Raw genomic sequence first — 26,945 nt, 5'->3', positions numbered from 1 at the left:
TGGACCATAAAATAAAATAACAAAGGAAAAAGTTATAAACTAGAAAGAACACTATTTACCTACCAAGTGTACTCAAAAACTTACACTAAAGGTATTTGTTATAATGGAACAAATATTTCCCTCTGAGCTTCCTGGCATACAAATACAAAAGTGAATCACCACGAATTACATGATTTTTATTACCTAATAAAAGGATGCACGAGAGAAATTTCCTATTACTCAGGAATTAACTGAATACATTTATTAAAGGGAGTGAAATTTTAACCATCAATAACTTTAGTAGTGGTTTAACAAAGATGTTCAAATATTTTCACATTGGTCTGTGAAGCAGGTCACAATACTTTAAAATGCTAGAAATACGTTTTTATATTTTTTAATATAATTCCTGTATATGGTTTCCTTGTTTGACATGTAATGAGTAGTTTGCTCTTTTTTTAGGGTGATCCAGGGATTATGAGCCCTTTTGGGATGCCTGGAACATCAATTCCTGGACCACCCGGGCCAAAGGTATGCATTCTCGGGAATAGTTTTTTTCTTTTACTTGGGTCTTTGGCAGTTGGAGTGGGGAAAAAATTCATGAAACCAGTGAACTAGAATTTCAGTTTTGGAAGAAACCAAAGATATCATATAGCTCAACCCTGATATTTCACAATTAAGCAGATGAAAGGCCAGCAGCAAATTTAAGATTAGAAACCAGATTTCTTGCTCCTGGTCTTGAACTTGTCACTTTACCTTGAACTACCTCCCTTAAATACCTAGACCCTAAAGCATGTAAGAATTTATTGCATTGGTTCAGAATAATCTGCTAATCAGAAAGTCTGGCAGAAAAGAAATCCACTCAGATGTAAGAGCATTCCTGGACGTTTTCACAGCCTAAATATTTGAGTGTAGAGAGCCACCTATTATTTCAGTGGCCTTTCTCTGAACAGTTTAGTAGTCTTTACTGACAGTTTTTATTTGCTTAAGATTTGAAACTCCCCTCAAATACATTAGAAGATGTACTCTCTCAGGATCTGATTCTAATAGATTAAGCCCTTTATAATTGGCCAATGGCTTTTTTGCTCTGTGCCATTATGGTTTCTCATAAAATCTAAAGCCTGAAACTGTGAACATTATTTGAAATGTACAGGGAGATAGAGGAGGACCTGGGTTTCCTGGATTTAAAGGAGAACCTGGAATTGCTATTGAGCACCAAAGGTATCCTTTATTCATGTTCTTTCGCTTTGTTTTGTTTTTTTCCTGTATGTGAGAGAAGTGAAAGTGGATTTAATGCATCATAAGTTGATGATTGTGATTTTTCTACCTGAAGTCTCTATGTTGATGAACTGAAATGTAAGAATACACTATTCCCTTTTTAAAAAATCAAGCTAGCAGATCATTTATTTTTCATAAATGTGGGGGAGGATAGCTCCTCTGGTAAAATGTTTGCTGACTAAACAGTTGATTGAAAATGCTTTTTGTAATATCTTTGATATGAGATTATATGGCCTCTAGCCTCCTTCATTTACTATTAATGGCCAATGTATCTCTTCTATAAAACATTGTCCAAAAAGTTCATGTTTGGGAACTTTACTGAATCAGATTTCCCTGCTTTATTGTCCATCTTTCAGAGTTATTTCAAATGAAAATGCAAGTAATTATAGGAGAAGACAGCTTTTAGTAATCAACACATTTTTCCATGGCAACAAAGTACCATTTCCCTCCTCACATAAAACCCAGCATCAAGCAAAATTCTACATTCCAAATGTCAACAAGCACATCCCTGTTTATGAGAACAGGCTTTAGGGCTCCATAATCAGCACTTATTAAATTAGTAGCATGTTGTTATGTAGCTTTGAAGCTGGCTTTAGTTTATCAGATTGTCTCTTCTAGATGAAAGGGTTCAAGTACTAACGTCAGTGATTTTCAAACTTCAAAAAAGAAAACTTAGAACCATCTTTGAAATATAATGCAAAACCTATTATATACTGACATAAGTTGGAGTGGTTCTTTTTGAAGGCTGAGGTAAGATCCTGACCTCTGCTGTTCTTAATCACTTTAAGAGTCCTCCTTCCTAGAGTGATAATCTTCTGGCTTATTTGAGACAGAAGAGGTTTCCGGGATGTGGCATTTTCAAGCTAAAACAGAGAATGTCCTGGGCAAACCAGAACAAGATGGTCATCCTACTGCCCAGACTCTGAGGCACATAGGAACCCAAGATATGTAAAAATTCTATGGAAAACCAAGTTACGTATGACTCAAGAAAAAATTCCAAATTTCCTAATGCTAAAACTACAGATATGACCTCAATCAAGAACATTTGGGTGACATTTTTCATATTGTTTGATAACTTCCTGAATCTGTGTATTCCTAGGTCCGTGATTTAAAGTTACTTCTCTCTACTTATACTATTCTTTACGATAGAAATAAAATCTAATCAAATGTGCAGCTGGGGTTTAAAAGCTCCACCTGTTTTCTACTGATCATTATTAGGCATCGTTGGTGATAGTATTTAAAGTTATTTGTCTCTTCAATCAATTTTCTAATCCCTTGGCCTCTAATGATACTCTTTCTGCCATTCTTCCCTAATGCATTGGTTTTTAAGCTCTTGGAGGGTTAAATGTCTGATAAAAGTTTTGGCCCGTTAAATTCAGTTTTGTCTATCACTTCAGGGACCTCCCAGGTTGTTTTGAAAGCCCATTTCAAAACACCTGATTACGATTTCTACCCTAATTTCTGTTGAATGAGAGAGACACTTGTGAATCACTCTGCAAGACATTTTCTTGAATCCAGTGCAGAAAGACCAAGTGGCAAAATTCCATCCACAGAAATACTGTGAGGCATCCAAAATAAAGATCTAAGCAAGAACACTGCCCTTTCCCCACCCCCATTAGCATCAGAAGTAACAAGCTAACTGAAATTTTTGTAGGAGAGAGGACAAAGACCCCCAGGAAAAAAAATGTTCAAAAACTATGAATGTTTCAATGGCTTTCCCCCCACTCTGGGTGCCAGAGGATAAACAGTAACAGCTGCTGATAATGTGTTATAGGCTTGGAACTTAGAAATGAAAACTGAAAGTGAATTTTGTTACCAATTTTTTTCCTTTCAACTTAACCAGGGAGCAGTTACTGCTTTGTTTTGTTGCTGGCCTGCTCCTTATGTAAGCATGCAGAGAAATGGGCATCTTATTTTAGGACCTGTCCCATAGAAAATGTTTAGCATTTTAACCTTGAACATAATTGGAAGAGGATAATAAATTGCTTCTGAGAAGCGACCAGTTCCTTAGTGGGGAATACAGCAAAATTCACCTCTCCAGAATAATTTGTTTTTTCTCTGTCATACAACTTTAAGAGATCACCTTGGGTTTTTGTTGATGATAAATATTACCTTAAGTGTTTATAAGTGGCCACAGGTTTTCTGAAGATCATTCTTAAGAACGTTAACCACATAAAGCCAGTCTCTTTGTTTTAATAGGAAATAACAGCTATTGCATTCATGATTTTCAAAATCAATTTAACTTTCTTATTGCTTAAGTGGCTTAAAGAATTTTTTTCCCCTATCATTCATTCATAGGAGTAGAATCAGGGGCAGTTTTGGGGAGTTAGATTTTGGGCAACACTTTGGCTTGGAATAATGGCAGTTTGATTTCAGTGTTTGCTTGCATGTAAAACAAATATTAAGAATCCTGATACTTCTTCCAATCTTGGAAAACAAAGGTCTATTAGTAGAGTTTCCTCCTAATGTGGAAAAACATAAATATTTAAAAACATGAACAGCTCTTTATCAAAATAATTGATGAGAGTTGTAAGAGTTATTGTAAGAGTTGGAAGAGTTATCACAGCAACAGAACGGAATGTGGTATAAATAGAAATGTTTTAAATATAAGTGTAGTAGACTTACAATTAATAACTCTTCTCTGGTAAGAGTCTTCCTCTTTTTCTCCATTTTAATTTAGCCAGAAATTTCTCCGAGTTCTATTTGTACAGAGAACTCTAATGTTCAAAAGGCAACAATTCTCCTTCCCTATCCTCTATATAGGAGGTCAGTAGTTGCTACTAAAAGTTTTAGATGCCCAAGATCATCACGGTAAAGCAGTATTTATAACTTTTTCCTAGGTCTCAGGATATGAACCGCAAACTCTATGTCCTATTCTTTTATAAAGTGTTTTTTAAAAATTAATCTGTTTTTAATTTTTATTTGAGCTTATTTATTCCTCCCCTAATTTGGGCGCCATTGAGGAAGATAATAGATGTAACATAATAATAGGTAACTACAGTATCTTATTTTATACTTAAACTTTTACTACATATTCCCCTCTATTCTTCTCACATGATGCTTACTAAATTTTCTCATTTTATACTTCCTGATTCATGATGCATTAAAAATTGGTAATTTTTAAAATTAAAATGTCAGCAACTAGCCCTTTTCTAATGCCCATGAAGTGTGTTTCCTATAGAGGACCTTGTAATGGTTCAGATATACTTTCTACACTCATTCCATGGGTAAGACTTATGAGGAGATAAGGAGTTGCCATATTTCCTTCTAAAATTTTTCAAACTGTTCCTCTGCACTTATCAAATCCACCTCTGGCATGTTGAGTTGGTTTTGTGCTTAAGTTTTGCCAGGTGTTTCATAGTTTAGTCTTATGATATCTCCTGGTGCTGGAATTTACCCAGGGTGCCCAAGGCCCTCGGGGACCAGTGGGCGCTCCAGGACTCAAAGGTGACAGCTATCCTGGTGTGGCTGTAAGTGTGGACATTGCTTTTATTTCCTTCCTTCTTCTCTCCCTCTTTTCCATCTTTCCTCCTTCCTCCCTTCCCTTTCCTTCCCTTCTTTTCATCCCTCCCCCTCTCCTTTCCTCCCTCTCTCTCCCTTCCTCCCTTTTCTTTTCTTTTTTCTTTCTCCCTCCTTCCTTTCCTCCCTCCCTTCCTTCCTTCCTTCCTGAACACTGAACACAACAAGGTTGCTCCAAGGTTACTCCCTCTCTCCCTTATTATGTCATCTCAGGGCCCTCGAGGATTACCAGGACCCCCTGGACCAAGGGTTTTACATAGAGCAGGAAACACTGGAGCAAAGGTAAGACTTTAAAGTAGGTAGCAGTAGCTTTTAAAAATGTACCTTTAGTTTGGTAAAGGTGAAAATCTTTATCAGACATGATAGAAGAGGAGAAGCATCTACAGAATTGATCAAGTTATTTTTCCTCATCTATGGACTTCCTGGGCCTTGTACTCACTTGAACATGTAGATTAACTTTATGGTTTTTGGTAGCAACCCTCACATTCCTTTGCTGCCTTGTCTTCCTGTACCAAGAACAGCCTTTGGTTTAGATCCCTCCCCTCTCTGGCCATGCCCCTGCCTAAGTGCTCTCATTCAATACCATGGCTTTAACCACTATCTGCACACTGATGGCCTCCAAGTTTCTATCTTCCCTCCCCTAAGCCCTGCTTTCACACGTCTAGTTTCTTACCATACATCTCCTCTTAGATTTCTCACAGACAACTCTAACCTAACATCCAAAATAAAGCCTTTGATTTTCACTCCATAAGCCTGGAAATGGTGCTACCAAGCGCCCTTTGCTCATGCCATGACACCTGAGTCATTCTTGGTCCTTCATTTCCCTCTCTTCCCTCCCCGTGTAGGCCTATGGTAAATCCCATCAGTTCTACCTTCAAAATATATCTTGCTTCTGGCCGCTTTTCTCCTGCTGCTTCCATCAGGCAGCCCACCATTATCTCTCACCTGGGCTATTCAAACCTCTTCACTGGTCTTCCCTCTTCCACCTCTGCCCTTCTATTACCTAGCAGGCAAATTGATCTTTTAAAACCATAAATCAGATCACATCCCTCTCCTTCTCAAAAAAGCTCTCTAATGGCTTCTCTTTGTACAGAGAACAAACTCCAAGCACTTTCCGTGGCCTCCGGGGCCCTTCACAACTTGGCTGCCACTCCCGCCCCTTGCTCCCTTGCTGCCCACCTCTAGCCACACTGGCCTGCCCTCCTTCAGCTCATTCCTGCTTCCAGACCTCGGCTTTGTCAGGAGAGCTTCTTCTTCAGGTCTCAAATCTTGCCTCCCTGTCCGCCATACAAAAGGCAATCCTCTCTCCCCACCCCCATCACTGTCACGTCCCCCAGTGTGTTTCTTCCATAGCACGCAGCATTTCTGAAATCATCTTGCTTATCTACTGCTCTGCATACTTCACAAGAGTATAAATTTTCCTGCAGGCCGGCTCTTTGTCGTACTGAATTCTTGGTACCAGAACTAGATGTGCTGCCCAGTAGGAACTCTATAACATGTTGAATGAATGGAAAATGAATAATCAGTGTTACCCTACAGAGTGAAATTCTCCTTAGAAATATACCTACTCACTTAGTTTTTCAAATGCTTCCAGGTCATTAGAGAAAGAGGTTGTAAGTGCCTGATGTCAACTTTTTGTCTTGAGTTTTTGGCCTCTGCCCCAGCACTTGGGAGTGTTGACACCTTGATACTGCTTCTGTACAGTGCAGCAAGTACCCTTTTGGCCTCTCCCAGGTAGAATGAAAGACTGGAGACCCATCGCACTCAATTCATCTCTAAAGGAGATCTTGATCCCTGCCCATCTCTGCATGTCAGGGTAATCAGGAAGGTCAGGGAGACGTGTCTAAAAGTGCTGAGTAGGCTGTGCTGAGGACAGACACCCTAGGAGCTTTTGTCAAGGTTCTGGCTTGTCGGACTCAGGACAGAATCTGATCCTCATTTGAATTTGGGGATTGAAATATTCTTTTATCTTTAAGGCAAAGTGTCTGTCAAAATGTTAAAATTTAAAAATAGAAAGAGGAACTTCAATATGTAAACCGCATTACTTTCTGCTGAGCAAAACACTGGTAAAAACTTTTGTTTTTACACTAAACATTCCTTTAGTTATGGAACTAGAAGCTTATTCCTGTTCAAAAGAAGGCCTGTGTTAAATATACTGGAATGCATTTGTATTCCAATGGAAGCATGTAACCATTTACATTTCCACGGAGTAGATTATTATAAATATTTTATATAAGTATACATTGTATTATATTAAATTATACCATTGCATTACTGCTTTACATTTAGCGGTAATAATAAAGACGGGCACTTAAGCACAGAGAGTAAGCACTTAAAAATTTGACTCTTGTGCTTGTTGCACCATGTCAGGTTATTTAACATGCAGACTAAACATTTACTAAATGAGTTCGTTTATCATTTCCCTCTAAAAGTCCCTTGTATTTTTTTCATACACATCTTAAGGGGAAAAATCACAGGAAAAAAAAATGTTCCTTCAAAATTTTATCCTGCCTATTTTCTATTGTTGTTAACAGTCAGCATGTTGCCAGAAGATGTCTTAAGTGAAACTCATATTCCCTCTGCTAACTCACACAGGAGGCTGAGTGGAAGCAGTAGCCTCCAGCTCACGTCTACTGAGGGGAGATGGGAACACAAGCGAGGACCTGCCTCCATCCCGCTGCCTTCTCCTCCTCTCTGTCGCCCCTTCCTGTGGATGCTGGGAAAATGCATTACCCTGGCCCTCTCTAGCCCTGGAAGGAAATGTCAAGAGTGCAAGCTAGTCTTAGAATCAAAGAACCTGTGGATCATGAACTTGAAAATAAAGGAAATTCCAAAAGCAAACACCAGCTTTTAATAACTTTCAAAATCACCTCTCTTCTTTTATAGAAGGCTTAGAGACTTTATGGACCCTTTTTCATTTTTTTTTTCCTGAAGAAAACTTTTGGACACACACACAAGCACACACAGCTCCACAGAAGCTGGTAAAGAAAGGGAAATATTTGGAAAAGTCTAATTCCACTTAACTTTGTCCTTTTGGTTTGGTAAAGTGGAGGTGAGACTCTCAAAAAACCTAAGGTTGCCAATGGTAGCAAAAGCACAGGACTCAAATGTGTGCAAAATTCCCCTTCTTCCATTTTTTCTTAAAATGGCAGAGAAATTGTAAGTGCATGGAAATGTGTGGGTTTGGTGCATGCACACACATGTGTGTGTAATTGTATAGACATATATCAGACATGTTTCTTATTTAAATTCTGTGTTGTCACCTTAAAATACTGGCCTTAGGGCACTAACTTACAAAACAAATGTGTTTTGAAATGAGGAAACCGTTAAGGTTGACGATTAATTTATGGTGGGTTTTGCGATGTTTAGTTAAGGTCACATGTGTTTAGCATTTGACACAGACATTAGAATCAAAGCTTCTATGTTTCAAAACATATAAAAAACAGTCCCTGACATCTTGCACCCTTGTGGCACTCCATGGCTTTTTTCCAAGTGGAAGAATTCCATGATGACATCAGTGGTTACAGTACTTCTCTATACACTTCCCTTGAATGAATGTAATCCAAATTTTGACAAGGGCTTCTGAGAGATTTCTAAAATTCTTGTAAAAACTACAATTTCCAAGGAGATAGTAGATACAGTTTTAAAATCTTTTTTTTTTTTTTTTTTTTTTTTTTAGTTTTTTGGCCGCACCACAGGGCATGCGGGATCTTAGTTCCCTGAGCAGGGATGCAACCCATGCCCCCTGCAGGGGAAGCGTGGAGTCTTAACCACTGGACCACCAGGGAAGTCCCTAAAATCTACTTTAGAAACATGCCAGAAAGAGGAACCGACAATTCAGGGTTTTTTTGCTAAGTTGGAAGTGCTCATCCAGTTCCCTGAACCCTAGACCCAAATCGTCTGCACGACGATGGGGAGGGCAAACTCAAAGATTCTACCTAACACTGCTGCCATTTCTCCACTGGGCCCAGAAAGACTAGAAGGACCCTTTGTGATTTGGGGACCATCATTATATAAACCTCATCTCCCTTTGAGAAGCCTAGATAATTCTTTGCTTCTGTAGCTTCACCCCCATAGGCTAGTGAATCACCCCAGGGCTGATTCACTGACATCTCTGAGGGTGAGAGTTTATTCCTGGCCTCCTGGAAGAGAACTACAAGGAGTGGCTCTCCTGAGCTCCAGAAGGGCAGGAGCATCTTGCCAGGCACCTCTTCCAGCTCTTTCAGCCTCCATCGGTGTGCTAGCTCATCACAGAGAAAGCCAAGGCCTTCCCCAAAGCTTTGCGGCAGTAGAGCTTAGGTCAGTTCTTGCAAAGAGGAACTTTAAGCTGGCTTTGGAGCCCTCAAGGGACCTTTTAACCATAAAGTGGTTGGAATAAAGTCTGGGCAGAAACGGCTTGTTGGGTTGTTATTGTTGTTACCATGATTGTATACTACCTAAATATTATATGTTACCTAAATATTTCCAGAAGCTCATGGCATTTTTAACAACTCTCTTATTTTATAGATAAGGAAATCAAGAGCCAGAGAGATTGAACAACTTGCCCCTTTACAATATAAACAGTGTTGATACTATATTGTGTTGAGTGTGAGAGGGAGTCTATAAATATGGATGAATGAATGAAAAACTAAGTGCATGAATAAATCAGAGCAGGTAGAATGACTTGTCCTGATCTACAGATGCTCGGTCTTCAATACTGTCCATTTTCCAACTACCTCGGCACTGTTTAGTGTACAGTTAGATTGTTTCTCTTTCCATTCTAGTTTTTCCATTGTCAAAACTTAAATTATGTAAACATTAAGCAGAAGCATAAACCTAAAACCCAAAGAGTTAAACATTTTCCAAAAGCTTTAAATGTTTGACTATTATAAATACATGCTTTATTTGACAAAGGTGACCCATACTCATAAATTAAAATGGAAGTCTATGTGAAATTCCACTGAGTATCATTATGCTAAAAATGTTCCCAGCATCTGAATCGCCCCTCTGTTCTCTGCAATGGCTCACATATGTGCACACCACCAACAGGCAGTTGTGGAACAGAGGAGCGATTCACACAGAGATGCATTAGGAATTTGTGGATTCCACAGGCAGACAGACTGGATAAGGAACTCCATTTTGAACTGTGTCTGACAAGGAGGGCTGGCCTAGGATACAGACTCAATGCTAGTAAAGTTGAGGGTCCATGATTCCAAATTGGAGTTGAAGAAACCCACCTTTTATAATATGACTGCAAAATTGCTACAAGCAGGATAATCAGCTTGAAAACAGGACTAATTAAAGCCAGAGCCATATCAAGTTTAAATACCAGGCAATTTGACCTTTAGATGCCAGAAAAGGTCACTTGACTAGGTGACTTTTCAAAGTTACTCCCCAATTCAGTTCCATGCATGATCTCTGAAATCAGAGTTGGAATGTAGTCTACCTTATAATTTTCAGTACTGCTTTCATCTCTCCTTGCTGTTTTCCTAGCTCTGCATTTCTCTTCCCCAGAGTGCATACATACCTTCCCTTCAGCCTTAACGATGCACACTAAATCCTCTTATCATTCAACACCCACATCACTATCAACACATTTTTATTTTTAATCATGCAGACTGGAGGAACTTTCCCCCAGTGGAACATTATATTGAATATCCGTACAAGAGAGCCTTCTCTTCTCCCTGACATTAAGGGCGCTGTCAACGTTTCTATTTTTGAGGTTTCTAACTCAACTAAATAAGAAAGAGTGTCCCTTTCCAGTGAGATTCTTGGTACAGGAGAATCATTTGCTCATCTTTGATGAGTTGATTTTGAGAAAAGGAAGAAACAATCAACAACAAATCCTCCCAAATCCTAAAGCAAGTTTTTAAGTTATCATTTAAGATACTGTTGCTTTGGGGTAAATATTAAAATTCTAGGAGAGAAATTGATTTGAAGAATTGAAATTATTTTAAAAATTTTGAAATTTAAAGCTGGGAAAGCACACTAAAGGAAATGTTATAGCAAATTGAGTTTTTGTTTTCTAGCACCTTCTTGTTTCCCCATCCCCCTGAGAAGTGTGCTGGTAATTGTTATTGTCTCCCTTTTCATCTTAAAGGGTGTCAGTGAAAAGCAACTGAGTTGTATGACAATGGCCAGTCTATAAATAATACACATTATCAATATCTGGGTTGTCTGTCCATAAGCTTAGAAGAAGGCCTCTAAAATTTCCATTGACATCCTGGCAACCAAAAGTGAGGTATTCAGGAGTCACCAAACCATTACATATACTCGTTACATAATTCATTCCAGAGTGGTGCTTATATTTGTGGTAGTTGGAGCCTTAGTAGTTATACCTTAATTTTATTTAAAAGCCAGAAAGAAACATTAAGCAACTGCTAATCATCACTGTGACTTCTTCTACCTTATTTTAAAACTCAGTCATTCCTTGGTTTCATCATTTAGTGGACTCTTCAGAGTAACATTTTTTGGGGAAAATCCTTGAGAGGCTAATTCTTTTCACAGTGAATTCAATTTGCTTTTTATTGTCCCAAAGTAGAAAAGCATGAAATCACTTTTAGAACAACTGTAACCTGCTTCCACAGCCCTCTCATAGAGTGACAGAGACTTAACTGGCACAAACAAAGGGAGAAATGGTGATTAAAGCTTTATTAATATATGTAGGGGGAGAAAGTCTAACGGGCTGTCTTATCTCTAAGAGTACTATCTTCTCAAATATTATATTTAAATCTTTTTTTTTTGCGCTACGCGGGCCCTCTCACTGTTGTGACCTCTCCCGTTGTGGAGCACAGGCTCCGGACGCGCAGGCTCAGCAGCCATGGCTCATGGGCCCAGCCACTCCGCGGCATGTGGGATCTTCCCGGACCGGGGCACGAACCCATGTCCCCTGCATCGGCAGGCATACTCTCAACCACTGCACCACCAGGGAAGCCCTATATTTAAATCTTATAAAACATAAAAGGTATAACAAACTATTTCCTTATCACTGGTCCACTTGAAACCTTTACCACATATTAGCTCTGTAACCTCAGCAAGTCATTTAATCTCCCTCAGACTTAGCCTCCTCATCTGTGACTTGGGATAATAAGCCTACATCAAAGGGTTATTCTGCGAAGTGAACAGAATAATGTCTACAAAACATTTTTATGAATTCTAACACGCTAAAGTAGTAGTAGTAGTAGTAGTAGTAGTAGCAGCAGTAGTAGTAGTAGTAGTAGTCGTCGGGGTATGCATTACTATGCCAAATGAAGTATATTTGCAGTATGGATAAAAAGACAGTAAGAATTTGTGTAGCTAGGAGATCTGGAATGAAACCAATTGAAACATCGGGGAAAACCACAAAACTGAGGAATGGCAATAGAGGGAAAGGGAAAGGGAAGCCTTAGACAGCTGGGTACTTGTGTAGCTTGTGTGGGCCTCTTGGGAATCTTACAATCAGGATGTTTTCTTTCTTCTTTTTCAGAGAGTGTGATTGACTCAATGTAGGAAAAGGACTTTCACAGCCACATAGCCATGGTCTTTGCATTAAATGGCAGCTGGAAACAAGTCTGGGGAGAAGTTGTCATCTTGCGTCTAGCTCCAGCCAACACCAAGCTGGGAGAAGGACTCTGGAATCAGACCTGGATTTGAATTGCTTCCAGCTGCATGGTTTTTGGCAAATCATGTATCCTCTTAGGCCTCAGTTTCCTTATGCAGTAAGTTGATGTTAAGAAGTTCAGATAAGATAATGGCTAAAATGCTCCTGCCACATGATAAAAAATAAATTTTAATTATGAATTTTTATTAAAAATTAATTATAATCATTTTAATATTAACCAAAGCAAATATCTGCCAAAGAGAAAATGAATGCATGTGATAGTGCCTTTGCTTTCTTTTTCTTCTTTTCTTTCTTTTAAAATGTAAAATGTTCAATGAATGATTACTAGGGCCATCATAAGATTATGTATGATTTTAATGAGGTTGAAACTAACCACACTGCAGGGTTATGGTCTAGGTAAAACCTTTACTGAATCATTTGCTAAGTTCATATATGCAAGCACTGCAGAAAGTCCTAAACTTGGCCATTTTCTATGAAATTGAAAGGAGTATCTCCCATCCAGAATCCCTTTTGTGGGCCAAGAAGAATCTGTAGGCAATCTAAATAGTTATTCTTTTTTTGAGGGAGTGGAGATGAGAGGGTAGGGGTAGGATTTATAAGACTTCTGGTTTTATGAAATTGATGGACAAAGTTAAAAATGGCAACTCCAGAATGTGCTTTCAGGTCTGTTCATTATCTCCTAATGCAAGGGCTCCCTCTGCAGGCTCCAATAACCTTGGATCCTGCATGGGAAGCGAAGTCCAGCTATGCAAGTACCTATTGTAAAATCTTATTTGTGAATGTCACTCTATCCACAGACAATAAAACTACATATCTGAAAAATATCATAGTAAATGCACCTCTTAGGTACCATTGGTGCTGCACTGTAGCAAAACCAGAGTTATCAAGGGATGAAATGAGTCCTGACCACAGTCCTCTTGTGCTCATTCACCTTGTTGTGGTCTAGCATGGATGCATGGCCCGTGGAACAAAAGACACTATACATTTTCAAGAACCCACCATAGTGGAGGGACACTATCTCTGTGGACTTACACAGCTCATTAAGGGCTTGATATTCCCATCTACTGAAAAGTATGATCCATAAACACCAAGGAACCACCCTAAAACCTGTTACTGACCAACTCTAACACTTGCAGAATGTGTTAAGTCTTGGTTTAAAGTCTATCAGATTCATAAAAGCATATATCAGGTTACATTAACATAGATCAAGAGATTATAAAAGACAACTTTGATAGGTAAAACATAGTTATATGTCAAAAATTACATAGAAAAGTATGGATAGCTTGTTTGAAGTAAACACTGCAGTACCACAGTTGACATGGATCACACCCTTAAAGCTCACTGGCCAAGGTTCAAATATACAGAGGCCAATAAGGTGTCCCCAGAGGCAGCTATTCTATTGCATTTAGCCTTCAGACACCCCTGAAGGGTGACGGTTGGGCGAACTGAATAAGAGAGAAAATGGAGCAAGTGTGTGAAACAGTAAGGTATAATTGGAGACCCTCACCTGGTGAATTTATAGATACTCCTTTTAAAGGTACCTCAGAAGTACTCAAGAAAGAAGAGATAATAGAAATGTATATAATATAGGACAAGTTCATGTTCTCTACTTGGAAATCTTTGATAGGAGTGATCATTTAAGCTGGGAGAAACTTGGGGTCACTAAAACTTGGCAGTCAGAAGGAGAGAGGTATTAAAGAGATAATTAGAAGATGGCGGGGAAGATGGCGGAAGAGTAAGACGTGGAGATCACCTTCCTCCCCACAGATACATCAGAAACACATCTACACGTGGAGCAGCTCCTACAGAACACCTACTGAATGCTGGCAGAAGACCTCAGACCTCCCCAAAGGCAAGAAACTCCCCACGTACGTGGGTAGGGAAAAAGAAAAAAGAATAAACAGAGACAAAAGAATAGGGACGGGACCTGCACCAGTGGGAAGGAGCTGTGAAGGAGGAAAGGTTTCCACACACTAGGAAACCCCTTCGCGGGCAGAGACTGCGGATGGCGGAGGGGGAACTTCGGAGCCGCGGAGGAGAGCACAGCCACAGGGGTGCGGAGGGCAAAGCGGAGAGATTCCCGCACAGAGGATCGGGGCCGACCATCACTCACCAGCCCGAGAGGCTTGTCTGCTCACCCGCGGGGTGGGTGGGGCTGGGAGCTGAGGCTCGGGCTTTGGTTGGAGAGCAGGGAGAGGACTGGCGGCGTGAACACAGCCGAAAGGGGTTAATGCACCACGGCTAGCCGGGAGGGAGTCCAGGAAAAGTCCGGACCTGCCGAAGAGGCAAGAGACTTTTTCTTCCCTCTTTGTTTCCTGGTGCGCGAGGAGAGGGGATTAAGAGCGCTGTTTAAGGGAGCTCCAGAGACGGGTGTGAACCACAGCTAACAGCGCGGACACCAGAGACGGGCATGAGACGCTAAGGTTGCTGCTGCCGCCACCAAGAAGCCTGTGTGCGAGCACAGGTCACTATCCACAACTCCCTTCCGGGGAGCCTGTGCAGCCTGCCACTGCCAGGGTCCCGGGATCCAGGGACAACTTCCCCTGGAGAACGCACGGTGTGCCTCAGGCTGGTGCAATGTCACGCCGGCCTCTGCCACCAAAGGCTCGCCCCACATTCCGTACCCCTCCCTCCCCCCAGCCTGAGTGAGCCAGAGTCCCCGAATCAGCTGCTCCTTTAACCCCGTCCTGTCTGAGCAAAGAACAGACACCCTCCAGCGACCTACACGCAGAGGCGGGACCAAATGCAAAGCTGAGCCCCGAGAGCTGTGAGAACAAAGAAGAGAAAGGGAAATCTCTCACAGCAGCCTCAGAAGCAGCAGATTAAAGCTCCACAATCAACTTGATGTACCCCATCCGTGGAATACCTGAATAGACAACAAATCATCCCAAATTAAGGAGGTGGACTTTGAGAGCAAGATTTATTATTTTTTCCCCATTTTCCTCTTTTTGTGAGTGTGTATGTGTATGCTTCTGTGTGAGATTTTGTCTGTATAGCTTTGCTTTCACCATTTGTCCTAGGGTTGTATCCGTCCTTTTTTTTTTTTTTTGACTTAAAAAAATTTTTTTTCTTAATAATTATTTTTTATTTTAATACCTTTATTTTATTTTATCTTACTTTATTTTATTTTCTTTTATCCTCTTTTTTTCTTTTTTCTACTTTTTCTCCCTTTTATTCTGAGCCATGTGGATGAAAGGTTCTTGGTGCTGCAGCCAGCAGTCAGTGCTGTGCCTCTGAGGTGGGAGAGCCAACTTCAGGACACTGGTCCACAAGAGACCTCCCAGCTCCACGTAATATCAAACGGTGAAAATCTCCCAGGGATCTCCATCTCAACACCAGCACCCAGCTTCACTCAACGACCAGCAAGCTACAGTGCTGGACACCCTATGCCAAAAACTAGCAACACAGGAACACAACCCCACCCATTAGCAGAGAGGCTGCCTAAAATCATAATAAGTCCACAGACACCCCAAAACACACCACCAAAAAAAAAAAAAACAAAAAAACACACCACCAGACGTGGACGTGCCCATCAGAAAGACAAGATCCAGCCTCTTCCACCAGAACACAGGCACTAGTCCCCTCCACCAAGAAGCCTTCACAACCTACTGAACCAACTTTAGCCATGGGGGACAGACACCAAAAACAATGGGAACTACGAACCTGCAGCCTGCAGAAAGGAGACCCCAAACACAGTAAGATAAGCAAAATGAGATGACAGAAAAACACACAGCAGATGAAGGAGCAAGATAAAAACCCACCAGACCTAAAAAATGAAGAGGAAATAGGCAGTCTACCTGAAAAAGAATTCAGAATAATGATAGTAAAGATGATCCAAAATCTTGGAAATAGAATAGACAAAATGCAAGAAACATTTAACAAGGACCTAGAAGAACTAAAGATGAAACAAGCAAGGATGAACAACACAATAAATGAAATTAAAAATACTCTAGAAGGGATCAATAGCAGAATAACTGAGGCAGAAGAACGGATAAGTGACCTGGAAGATAAAATAGTGGAAATAACTACTGCAGAGCAGAATAAAGAAAAAAGAATGAAAAGAACTGAGGACAGTCTCAGAGACCTCTCGGATAACATTAAATGCACCAACATTCAAATTATAGGCCTTCATTATGTTGAGGAAAGTTCCCTCTATGCCTACTTTCTGCAGGGTTTATATCATAAATGGGTGCTGAATTTTGTCTAAAGGAGTTCCAGAAGAAGAAGAGAAAAAGACAGGGACTGAGAAAATATTTGAAGAGATTATACTTGAAAACTTCCCTAATATGGGAAAGGAAATAGTTAATCAAGTCCAGGAAGCACAGAGAGTCCCATACAGGGTAAATCCAAGGAGAAACACGCCAAGACACATATTAATCAAATTGTCAAAAATTAAATACAAAGAAAACATATTAAAAGCAGCAAGGGAAAAACAACAAATAACACACAAGGGAATCCCCATAAGGTTAACAGCTGATCTTTCAGCAAAAACTCTGCAAGCCAGAAGGGAGTGGCAGGACATATTTAAAGTGATGAAGGAGAAAAACCTACAACCAAGATTACTCTACCTAGCAAGGATCTCATTCAGATTTGATGGAGAAATTAAAACCTTTACAGACAAGCAAATGCTGAAAGAGTTCAGCACCACCAAACCAGCTTTACAACAAATGCTAAAGGACCTTCTCTACGCAAGAAACACAAGAGAAGGAAAAGACCTACAATACAAACCCAAAACAATTAAGAAAATGGGAATAGGAACATACATATCAATAACAACCTTAAATGTAAATGGATTAAATGCTCCAACCAAAAGACACAGACTGGCTGAATGGATACAAAAACAAAACCCATATATATGCTGTCTACAAGACACCCACTTCAGACCTAGAGACACATACAGACTGAAAGTGAGGGGATGGAAAAAGATATTCCATGCGACTGGGAACCAAAAGAAAGCTGGAGTAGCAATTCTCATATCAGACAAAATAGACTTTAAAATAAAAACTATTAGGGTTCCCTGGTGGCGCAGAGGTTGAGAGTCCACCTGCCGATACAGGGGATGCAGGTTCGTGCCCCAGTCCGGGAAGATCTCACGTGCCGCGGAGTGGCTGGGCCCGTGAGCCATGGCCGCTGAGCCTGCGCGTCCAGCGCCTGTGCTCTGCAATGGGAGAAGCCACAACAGTGAGAGGCCCGCATACCGCAAAAAAAAATAATAATAATAAAATAAAAAATCTTCCAACAAACAAAAGCTCAGGACCACATGGCTTCACAGGCGAATTCTATCAAACATTTAGAGAAGAGCTAACACCTATCCTTCTCAAACTCTTCCAAAATATAGCAGAGGGAGGAACACTCTCAAACTCATTCTACGAGGCCACAATCACCCTGATACCAAAACCAGACAAGGATGTCAAAAAGAAAGAAAACCACAGGCCAATATCACTGATGAACATAGATGCAAAATTCCTCAACAAAATACTAGCAAACAGAATCCAACAGCACATTAAGAGGATCATACACCATGATCAGGTGGGGTTTATTCCAGGAATGCAAGGATTCTTCAATATACACAAATCAATCAATGTGATACAACATATTAACAAACTGAAGGAGAAAAACCATATGGTCATCTCAATAGATGCAGAGAAAGCTTCCAACAAAATTCAGCACCCATTTATGATATAAACCCTGCAGAAAGGAGGCATAGAGGGAAATTTCCTCAACATAATGAAGGCCATATATGACAAACCCACAGCCAACATCGTCCTCAATAGTGAAAAACTGAAAGCATTTCCACTAAGATCAGGAACAAGACAAGGTTGCCCACTCTCACCACTCTTATTCAACATAGTTTTGGAAGTTTTAGCCACAGCAATCAGAGAAGAAAAGGAAATAAGAGGAATCCAAATTGGAAAAGAAGAAGTAAAGCTGTCACTGTTTGCAGATGACTTGATACTATACATAGAGAATCCTAAAGATGCTATCAGAGAACTACTAGAGCTAATCAATGAATTTGGTAAAGTAGCAGGATACAAAATTAATGCACAGAAATCTCTGGCGTCCTATACACTAATGACGAAAAATGTGAAAGTGAAATCAAGAAAACACTCCCATCTACCATTGCAACAAAAATAATAAAATATCTAGGAATAAACCTACCTAAGGAGACAAAAGACCTGTATGCAGAAAATTATAAGACACTGATGAAAAAAATTAAAGATGATACAAATAGATGGAGAGACATACCATGTTCTTGGACAGGAAGAACCAACATTGTGAAAATGACTCTACTACCCAAAGCAATCTACAGATTCAATGCAATCCCTATCAACCTACCACTGGCATTTTTCACAGAACTAGAACAAAAAATTTCATAATTTGTATGGAAACACAAAAGACCCCGAATAGCCAAAGCAATCTTGAGAACGAAAAACGGAGCTGGAGGAATCAGGCTCCCTGACTTTAGACTATACTACAAAGCTACAGTAATCAAGACAGTATGGTACTGGCACAAAAACAGAAAGATTGATCAATGGAACAGTATAGAAAGCCCAGAGATAAACCCATGCACATATGGTCACCTTATCTTTGATAAAGGAGGCAGGAATGTACAGTGGAGAAAGGACAGCCTCTTCAGTAAGTGGTGCTGGGAAAACTGGACAGGTACATGTAAACGTATGAGATTATAACACTCCCTAACACCATACACAGAAATAAGCTCAAAATGGATTAAAGACCTAAATGTAAGGCCAGAACCTATCAATCTCTTAGAGGAAAACATAGGCAGAACACTCTATGACATAAATCACAGCAAGATCCTTTCTGACCCACCTCCTAGAGAAATGAAATGAAAATCAAAAATAAACAAATGGGACGTAATGAAACTTCAAAGTTTTTGCACAGCAAAGAAAACCATAAACAAGACCAAAAGACAACCCTCAGAATGGGAGAAAATATTTGCAAATGAAGCAACTGACAAAGGATTAATCTCCAAAATTTACAAGCAGCTCATGCAGCTCAATAACAAAAAACCAAACAACCCAATCCAAAAATTGGCAGAAGACCTAAATAGACATTTCTCCAAAGAAGATATACAGAGTGCCAACAAACACATGAAAGAATGCTCAACATCATTAATCATTAGAGAAATGCAAATCAAAACTACAATGAGATACCATCTCACACCAGTCAGAATGGCCATCATCAAAAAATCTAGAAACAATAAATGTTGGAGAGGGTGTGGAGAAAAGGGAACACTCTTGCACTGCTGGTGGGAATGTGAATTGGTACAGCCACTATGGACACTCCAGTATGGAATTTCCTTAAAAAAAACTACAAATAGAACTACCATATGACCCAGCAATCCCACTACTGGGCATATACCCTGAGAAAACCATCATTCAAAAAGAGTCATGTACCAAAATATTCATTGCAGCTCTATTTACAATAACCAGAAGATGGAAACAACCTAAGTGTCCATCATCGGATGAATGGATAAAGAAGATGTAGCACATATATACAATGGAATATTATTCAGCCATAAAAAAAAAACCGAAATTGAGTTATTTGTAGTGAGGTGGATGGACCTAGAGTCTGTCATACAGAGTGAAGTAAGTCAGAAAGAGAAAGACAAATACTGTATACTAACACATATATATGGAATCTAAAAAAAAAAAGAATGTCATGAAGAACCTAGTGGTAAGACAGGAATGAAGACACAGATGTACTAGAGAATGGACTTGAGGACAGAGGGAGGGGGAAGGGTAAGCTGTGAAAAAGTGAGAGAGTGGCATGGACAAATATACACTACCAAACGTACAATAGATAGCTAGTGGGAAGCAGCCACATAGCACAGGGAGATCAACTCAGTGCTCTGTGACCACCTAGAGGGGTGGGATAGGGAGGGTAGGAGGGAGGGAGACGCAAGAGGGAAGAGATATGGGGTCATATGTATATGTATAACTGATTCACTTTGTTATAAAGCAGAAACTAACACACAATTGTAAAGCAGTTATACTCCAATAAAGATGTAAAAAAAAAAAAAAAGTAAAGAAAAGAGATAATTAGTACCTGTGGTCTCAAAAGCAGCTAAGTATTAAGTGGAAGAGATGGATAGAGAAAACCAGAATCATAACAGTGGCCTGCAAGCAAAAGGGAATACATAATTATGAAGTAGAGATTAAAATAATTAACTGAGTAATAAAGTTTAAAGTTTTCCCCATTTTTAAAGGCCTTGTTTTCTCTAGAAGTATCTTAGGGTTTGGAAGTAGAAAGCAAAGCTAAATAAAAGATGGGATTTTTTTCTACATAAACAATTTAATCATTTCTTATCATTTATGATTTTTGCACTGTTGAAAGCTATTGATATAAGCTACTTAGCCCCTAACAGGACATGGACAAAACAGAACCTAAGCCTAAGAGCTGATTCTGGCCTTTTTTTTCTTTATAACTTTATTGAGGCATATTTTACTTATCATAGAATTCATCTATTTTAAGTGTAGAATTCAACGATTTTTTTTTAGTACATTTACCACGTTGGACAGCCATCATCACAAATCAGTTTTAGGACATTTTCATCCCCCCAACAAGATCCCTCGTGCCCATTTACAGTCAATCCCCCTTCTTAGTTCCTATTCCTGGCCCCAGGCAACCACTGACTTACTTTCTATCGATTTGCCTTTTCTGGACATTTCATGTACATGGACTCAAACAATATGTAGTCTCAAATATTTGATTTATTTCATTAAGAATAGTTTTTGGGGTTCATTCATGTTGTAGCATGTAGCTATAGTTCACTCCTTTTTATTGCTGAATATACCACATTTTGTCTATCCATTTAGCAGTTGATGGACATTTTGGTTGTTCCCAGTTTTGTGCTATTATGAATAATTCTGTGAAGAGCATTCATATATAAGTCTTTGTGCTGACATATGTTTTCATTTTCTTTGGGTGTATACCTAGGAGTGAAATTACTTGATCAAATGGTAAAATTATGTTGAACTTTTTAAGAAACTGCTAAACTGTTTTCCCAAGTGGCTGTACCAGCAACACCCAAGGGTTCCTATTTCTCCACATCCTCCTAGCCATGCCTCTCAATAGCTGTGCAGCTTTGGGCAAACTTTCGTCCCCTCTGTAAAAAACCAGGTGGGGTAGGGAGTTAAGACTTACTAAGCACCTGCACTGTGCTAGACATGGTGGCAGAAGCATGGCATTCTTTGTCTGCCTCCACTGTCATCTCCATGAAAGGTAGATATGATTTTCTGTGTATCTGATGATTTACAGAGGTTCAGAGAAGTTAGGTAAGTTAGTCATTGTCATACAGGATTCTTGTGAATACTAAACTATATCAAGTCTCATATATGAACACGCAGAGCACAGTGTTGGGGACACAGAAGGTGGTTAATAAAGAGATTTTCATTTCTCTGCTTCTTCCTATCATTCCCATCTCAAATAGGTCTAACCACAGGGCCTGACCCACGCCAATCAGGCCCCACCAACTTTCTGGTGATAGTTGCCTATTATGAAACTGTCTTGCATTGGCGAATCTAAAAGCCTTTAGAGAACCCACCCTGCAGTCATAACCACTCTAGGGGCAGGAGTATCCTACAGCCAATCCCCAACCCAAGTTGCATAAAGACATGAGAGCAACCAGTTCAGGAGAGGGTTATATCTTTTAACCCTTGTTTTTTATTCTTGTCTCTTTTTTCTCCCTCTCTTCACAATGGCCGTAATTACTTTTCCAAATTCCTGAGAAGGGAGTTCCGAAAAGTATATATTAATGTTGCCAAGAATTTAATTGACTTTATTGCTCTGAAATGAACCCGTATCGGTTGGCTTGATAAATGGCAATAAGAAATGAAAACGAAGAGGGATAACACTCCCTTGACCAAGTATAGAAAAGTGATATGGAAGAAAAGGGCTCGATTATCATCTTAGTCAAATTCAAGGGTTTGGGATTTTAAAATATATTTCTGAATATGAAAATTCATATGAAATATTTTAATATGAAATATGAAATTTTATATGAAATATTATACAACGTAAAGTTTCTTTTAATCAATAACGTCATTGTGTCTTTTCAGGGAGAGCCTGGTGTCAGAGGCCCTCCAGGCCCCCCTGGGCCTCGGGGCATAGGAACCCAAGGGCCAAAGGTGAGTCCTCAGGTCTGTGCTCTGGGTGAGGGTCAGGTACCACATGACGATGCATAGGAAGTGCTCATTCTGATGCTGACTTAGTTTTCTCTTGATTGTTGATGAAGAGTCTTATTTTCTCATATCATGTGAACTTTCAGTAAAATAGAACATTTAGGTTTATAAAGCCATTCGCTTCCCCCAAAGAAATTAGAAAGTTAATGTCTTTTTAAAAAGTGATTGCAAAGTGCTCAAAATATTGCCAGGTTCCTTAGAGCCTGTGCCATCATTAAGAAGCACGTTTACTTTGGCCAGAGGTGCCTCAGGTCGCCTTTTAACAGGACACCAGCTGATGGATCTATTGTGTGCTGTGCACGTAGTCCACTCTGTCCCCAGAGCAAGGGCCTAATTTATTGTCCCCTGGGAAGGTGAGAGGAACTTCCTTTGGTTCCCTTTGCTCTCACTTCTATTTCTCTTCCTTTTGTCGCCTCCAATTTGGTGATTATTTATCCTTTTATTCTCTTAATCCAGTGTTTCTCAATGAGGGAGATTTTGTCCTCCCCTCTCCACCCCAGGGGGACATTTGGCAGTGTCATTTTGGGTTGTTACGTCACACTGGGGAAGGAGTGCTACTGGCATCTAGTGGGTAGATGCCAGGGATGCTGCTAAACAACACCCTACAATGCACAGGACAGCCTCCCATGATGAAGAATTATCCAGCTCAAAGTGTTAATTATGCTGAGGTTGAGGAGCCCTGTTTCAATTGTTCATTCATTTGCTTAACAAATATTCTTTTGATTTGTTCAAAAAGGGAGGTAAAGTATCAGGTATGTTCACAGGGCAAACAGGTTTCAGCGAGCCACCCGTCACAAATTCAAATGTCAAACACGTATATTTACATCCAAAATGCACAGAAGTGAATTAGAATCCTATTATCAGAGAGGAAAGGGCTTTATGAGTCAAAGATGTGACTGAGGATCCTAGAATTACCAAGGTTCTTAGTTTATCCATTTTTGTCCATCAACTCCATTTTGACAGTGGGCTATTTCTTAACCTTACAGATCCCTTTATATGGATAAAGATCCCTCCAAGATGTTAGTAGTTGTTATCACTGGGTGATGCAATGATGGGTCTATTTTTTTTCTTCATTGTCAGTTTTATTTCTTTTTCTACTTTTTTTTTTTTTTCCAATGAGTTCTTCTTACAATCAGAAAAAAATAAAGCTTTTTCCCATATTGGAAGAAAAAGACTGACTTATACAGTAACTTTTATTAACTCAGGATTTCTCAAAGTTTGTTTCCCCAAAATGTTAATTTGGGAACTTCTGGGATAAACAAAGTTAAACTAATCTTTCTATTGTGAGATTTCTTGAGGCTTTAATATATTCATACCGTGGTGTAGAACATTTTCCAATCTTATTTGACCACAGAAGTCTTTCCTCAAGAAACATGGGGTCAACCTAAGCTGTAAGGAACATATACTGGGAAATGACGCACATTTTGCTTCATTTACATCTTTTCTTAAAAATTCAACTCTGATCCACATCAATAACTGCTGAATCTTTAACTGCAACCCCTGTGAATTAATACGCCATATTGAAATGGAGCAACACAGTGAAGTCTACATAGAATTATGTATGAGTGGTATTCGAGCCCCTGGTGTTCTAGGGGTTGATGGTAGAGCAGCTTGGAAGAGCCCAAGCAGACGAGGCTACGGGTCCAACACTTCTGCTTATGCCAAGCAGCTCTGCCTTATCTCTTTACAGCTGGATTACATGTAAAATTTTTGCAAAGGATTCTGTGGCTTAAAATTTTTGTGAAAACACTACTTTATATCAATATGGGCAGCGTGGATGTAGGTCTTCATCAGACTGAAGTGAGAATGTAGCTGAGAGCAGTAGTCTGTTGTTTCTTTCTAAATCTCCATAACCTTCTCTCCGATTTCTCTCTGTCTTCTAACAGGGTGATACTGGGCAGAAAGGCTTGCCTGGCCCTCCTGCCCCGCCCCCCCCACCCCCGCCCCCGGCTATGGATTACAAGGAATCAAAGTAAGTGAACAGGAGTGTGCCAGGGTCGCCTCTCAATTCACTAGGGCGTTGGGGAGAAGAGGTTGTGGATAATACAAAATACAACTATTATGAAATGGACTTAATGTAAGCTTAGTAGTTTTTAGAGGCATCATCCGAAAGTGGAAACATGGTGTAAGTCCAACAGCTTCACAAACGCTAATCACTACATAAGTAGGTTGGAGAAAAACTGAACAGTTACAGTGGTTTACTGTTCCGCCAGTTTCTGAGCTGAACGGAGAGTCTGTGCCCCATCACATGTGCTCTGTCTCCCTTACCTTCCTCACCTGTAGCCTCCGTTCTTTGCCCAGGGCTTCCCAAGTTCCCAGTTTTAGCTCACAATGGACTCACCCGGGGAGCTTTTGAATAATGCTGCTGCCCTACCCCAGAAGAAGGAAATCTGAATCTCTGGGGGTAGAGCTTGAGTTCTGTGGGTTTAAAAGCCCCCCACATGATTCTCCTGAGCATCCAGGTGAGAACCCTGACTCTGTGCTACCTGAGTTCACAACCACCCATTCTGCTTGATTTCTGTCTCAGCCGTGACAAGCCTATCTATCAAGATGGGACTCCCAGGGTCTCCCCTGTCTCAGTAGACAAAATTTGGCATCTGCAGCCTGCTGTGTAATTTCAAACAATTCCCTCTTCTACTTCTAATATGGTTTATTTATTTTTTATTTTGTTACTGGCTCCCTCATTCTATTTGTTTCCCCCCAAATAAACTTCTATGGTTAAGCTTCAAAAATAATTTCCTCCTGGCTAATCGATATTGGCTCTAAAAAAGTGGAAGCATTCAAAATAAACTTTTTCAGATAGCAGAATTTCTTAGTAAGCAGGAGACAGTAGGAGCTGAAGATAATAAATGTGAAAATGCTGTGTTGAAATTAAACCACCTACCTGTGTTAAGAGTGAGCTTTGTCAAGAGCGAAACCCATTGAATCTGTGATAGATCTTCCAATCTATCATGCAGAGTCTAGGGCTTCCACTGCAGGTCTTTAACATAACAGTTGTTCACCTTTCAGGCTGAGGATCCAAGCAAAGGCCAGTTAATACTGCTGATAGTGAACAAGCACAGGAAAATACAGCAAAAACCTGCTTCCTTGTAAACAGCATCTTTCGTACTTAATCTTTCAATTCTACAGTTAAAAGATAGTTTTGTATTTATGCGTTTGCTTTAGCAATGAACCCATAATTGACCACCGGCTGGTCACCAAGCTCAGTTCCCATGTGCTGTGAGTTCATTATCACTCCCTCGTTAAATCCTGTGTCAGCTTTCTCCCTTTGTTATCTGGGAACTATTTCCTTATTTACATAGGGGCCTCTTGGGCTGCACTTAATTTATCCTTACCAGCTCTGCCCTTCCTTACGCCCTCCAGGTTACGCCATGTTCAAAGTCCCTCCTGAGTGAAACTATGGTGGGAAATCTACCATAATAAGGAAAGAACCAAAATGAAAACTGCCACGTATCCAGTCCTATCAGAAATGAGATAACCTTTCCTCCACCGAGGGCTGTGGCCCGATGCTACTTGGCAGTTAGCCTTGACCAAGGCTGCCTCACAAAACCTCTCTAGACATTCTGGCATCCTGTTGGCAACAGGGCAAAATTATTTCCCTTAGGATGCCTACCTCGTTTGCCTGACCCTGGCTTGTACCATCACTGCAAAAGGGAGGGAACTGAAAAATCGAATTGGTGGTGTTCCTGAGTCATTTTAAGGCTACATATTTAGTGAAATTTCATTTCTTATGTTCATTTGTTGAATTTATTTCACACCCCTTTCTAAAATCCATTTGAATCAGTGAAACTTGCTTTAATTGGTACGTCTGTTGGTGAGACTTTGATGGACGCCCTTGTTGTTAACCTTTAACATCAGGGCCTGACTTGTACCCCGTCTCTCTATGCCATCCCAACCACGGGGAAAATAAGGGCTCGGGCTGCAATCACAGAAGTGATCTGCTCTAGCACTGACCTAACTTCGTTGCTAGAATCTTGACTTTTCAGTCAGTTATTCATTCAGCCAACCAACCGACCGACCAGCCAACAAAACCACCAATACTGAGTGAACACCATCTATGTCAGGGAAACAGGCTAAGTGCATCATAAAACAATGAGTAAAAAGATGTGAATTCTGTCCTCATGGGGTTAGACATAAAATAATCACTTTTTGAGCTTCAGAGCGTATGGAGGGGTGGCACGGTGAAATGAATGGGGTTACAGGGGTAGGCAAGAGCCCCGTAGGGTCCTGTAGGCCACAGTAATGAGTAGTCTTGATCCTAAGGGCAACTGAAAGAGCAGGGTGACATGATTGGGCAGGTATTTAGACAAGACTTGCCATTGCTCTGCAGTCCCCACTGTGGCCCAGCTGCTCCATGCTGCAGAGGAGCTCCAGCTTCTCCAGGGGCC

General features: G+C 40.2%; 1 protein-coding gene across 1 annotated transcript in view; it reads left to right on the top strand.

Moving 5' to 3' along the window:
• Nucleotides 1-26,945, top strand: part of COL28A1 (collagen type XXVIII alpha 1 chain) — a 159,246-nt gene that overhangs the window by 76,268 nt on the left and 56,033 nt on the right. The window contains 7 exon segments of the mRNA XM_060305008.1: nt 439-507; nt 1,130-1,193; nt 4,651-4,724; nt 4,987-5,055; nt 22,435-22,503; nt 24,444-24,500; nt 24,503-24,529. Coding sequence (XP_060160991.1) covers nt 439-507; nt 1,130-1,193; nt 4,651-4,724; nt 4,987-5,055; nt 22,435-22,503; nt 24,444-24,500; nt 24,503-24,529 — 429 coding nt within the window.

Source organism: Globicephala melas, chromosome 9 (genome assembly GCF_963455315.2).
Source record: "Globicephala melas chromosome 9, mGloMel1.2, whole genome shotgun sequence".
Lineage (NCBI taxonomy): Eukaryota > Metazoa > Chordata > Mammalia > Artiodactyla > Delphinidae > Globicephala > Globicephala melas.
Note: the sequence above shows the minus strand (reverse complement) of the source record. Positions and strands in the feature narration are given on the sequence as shown.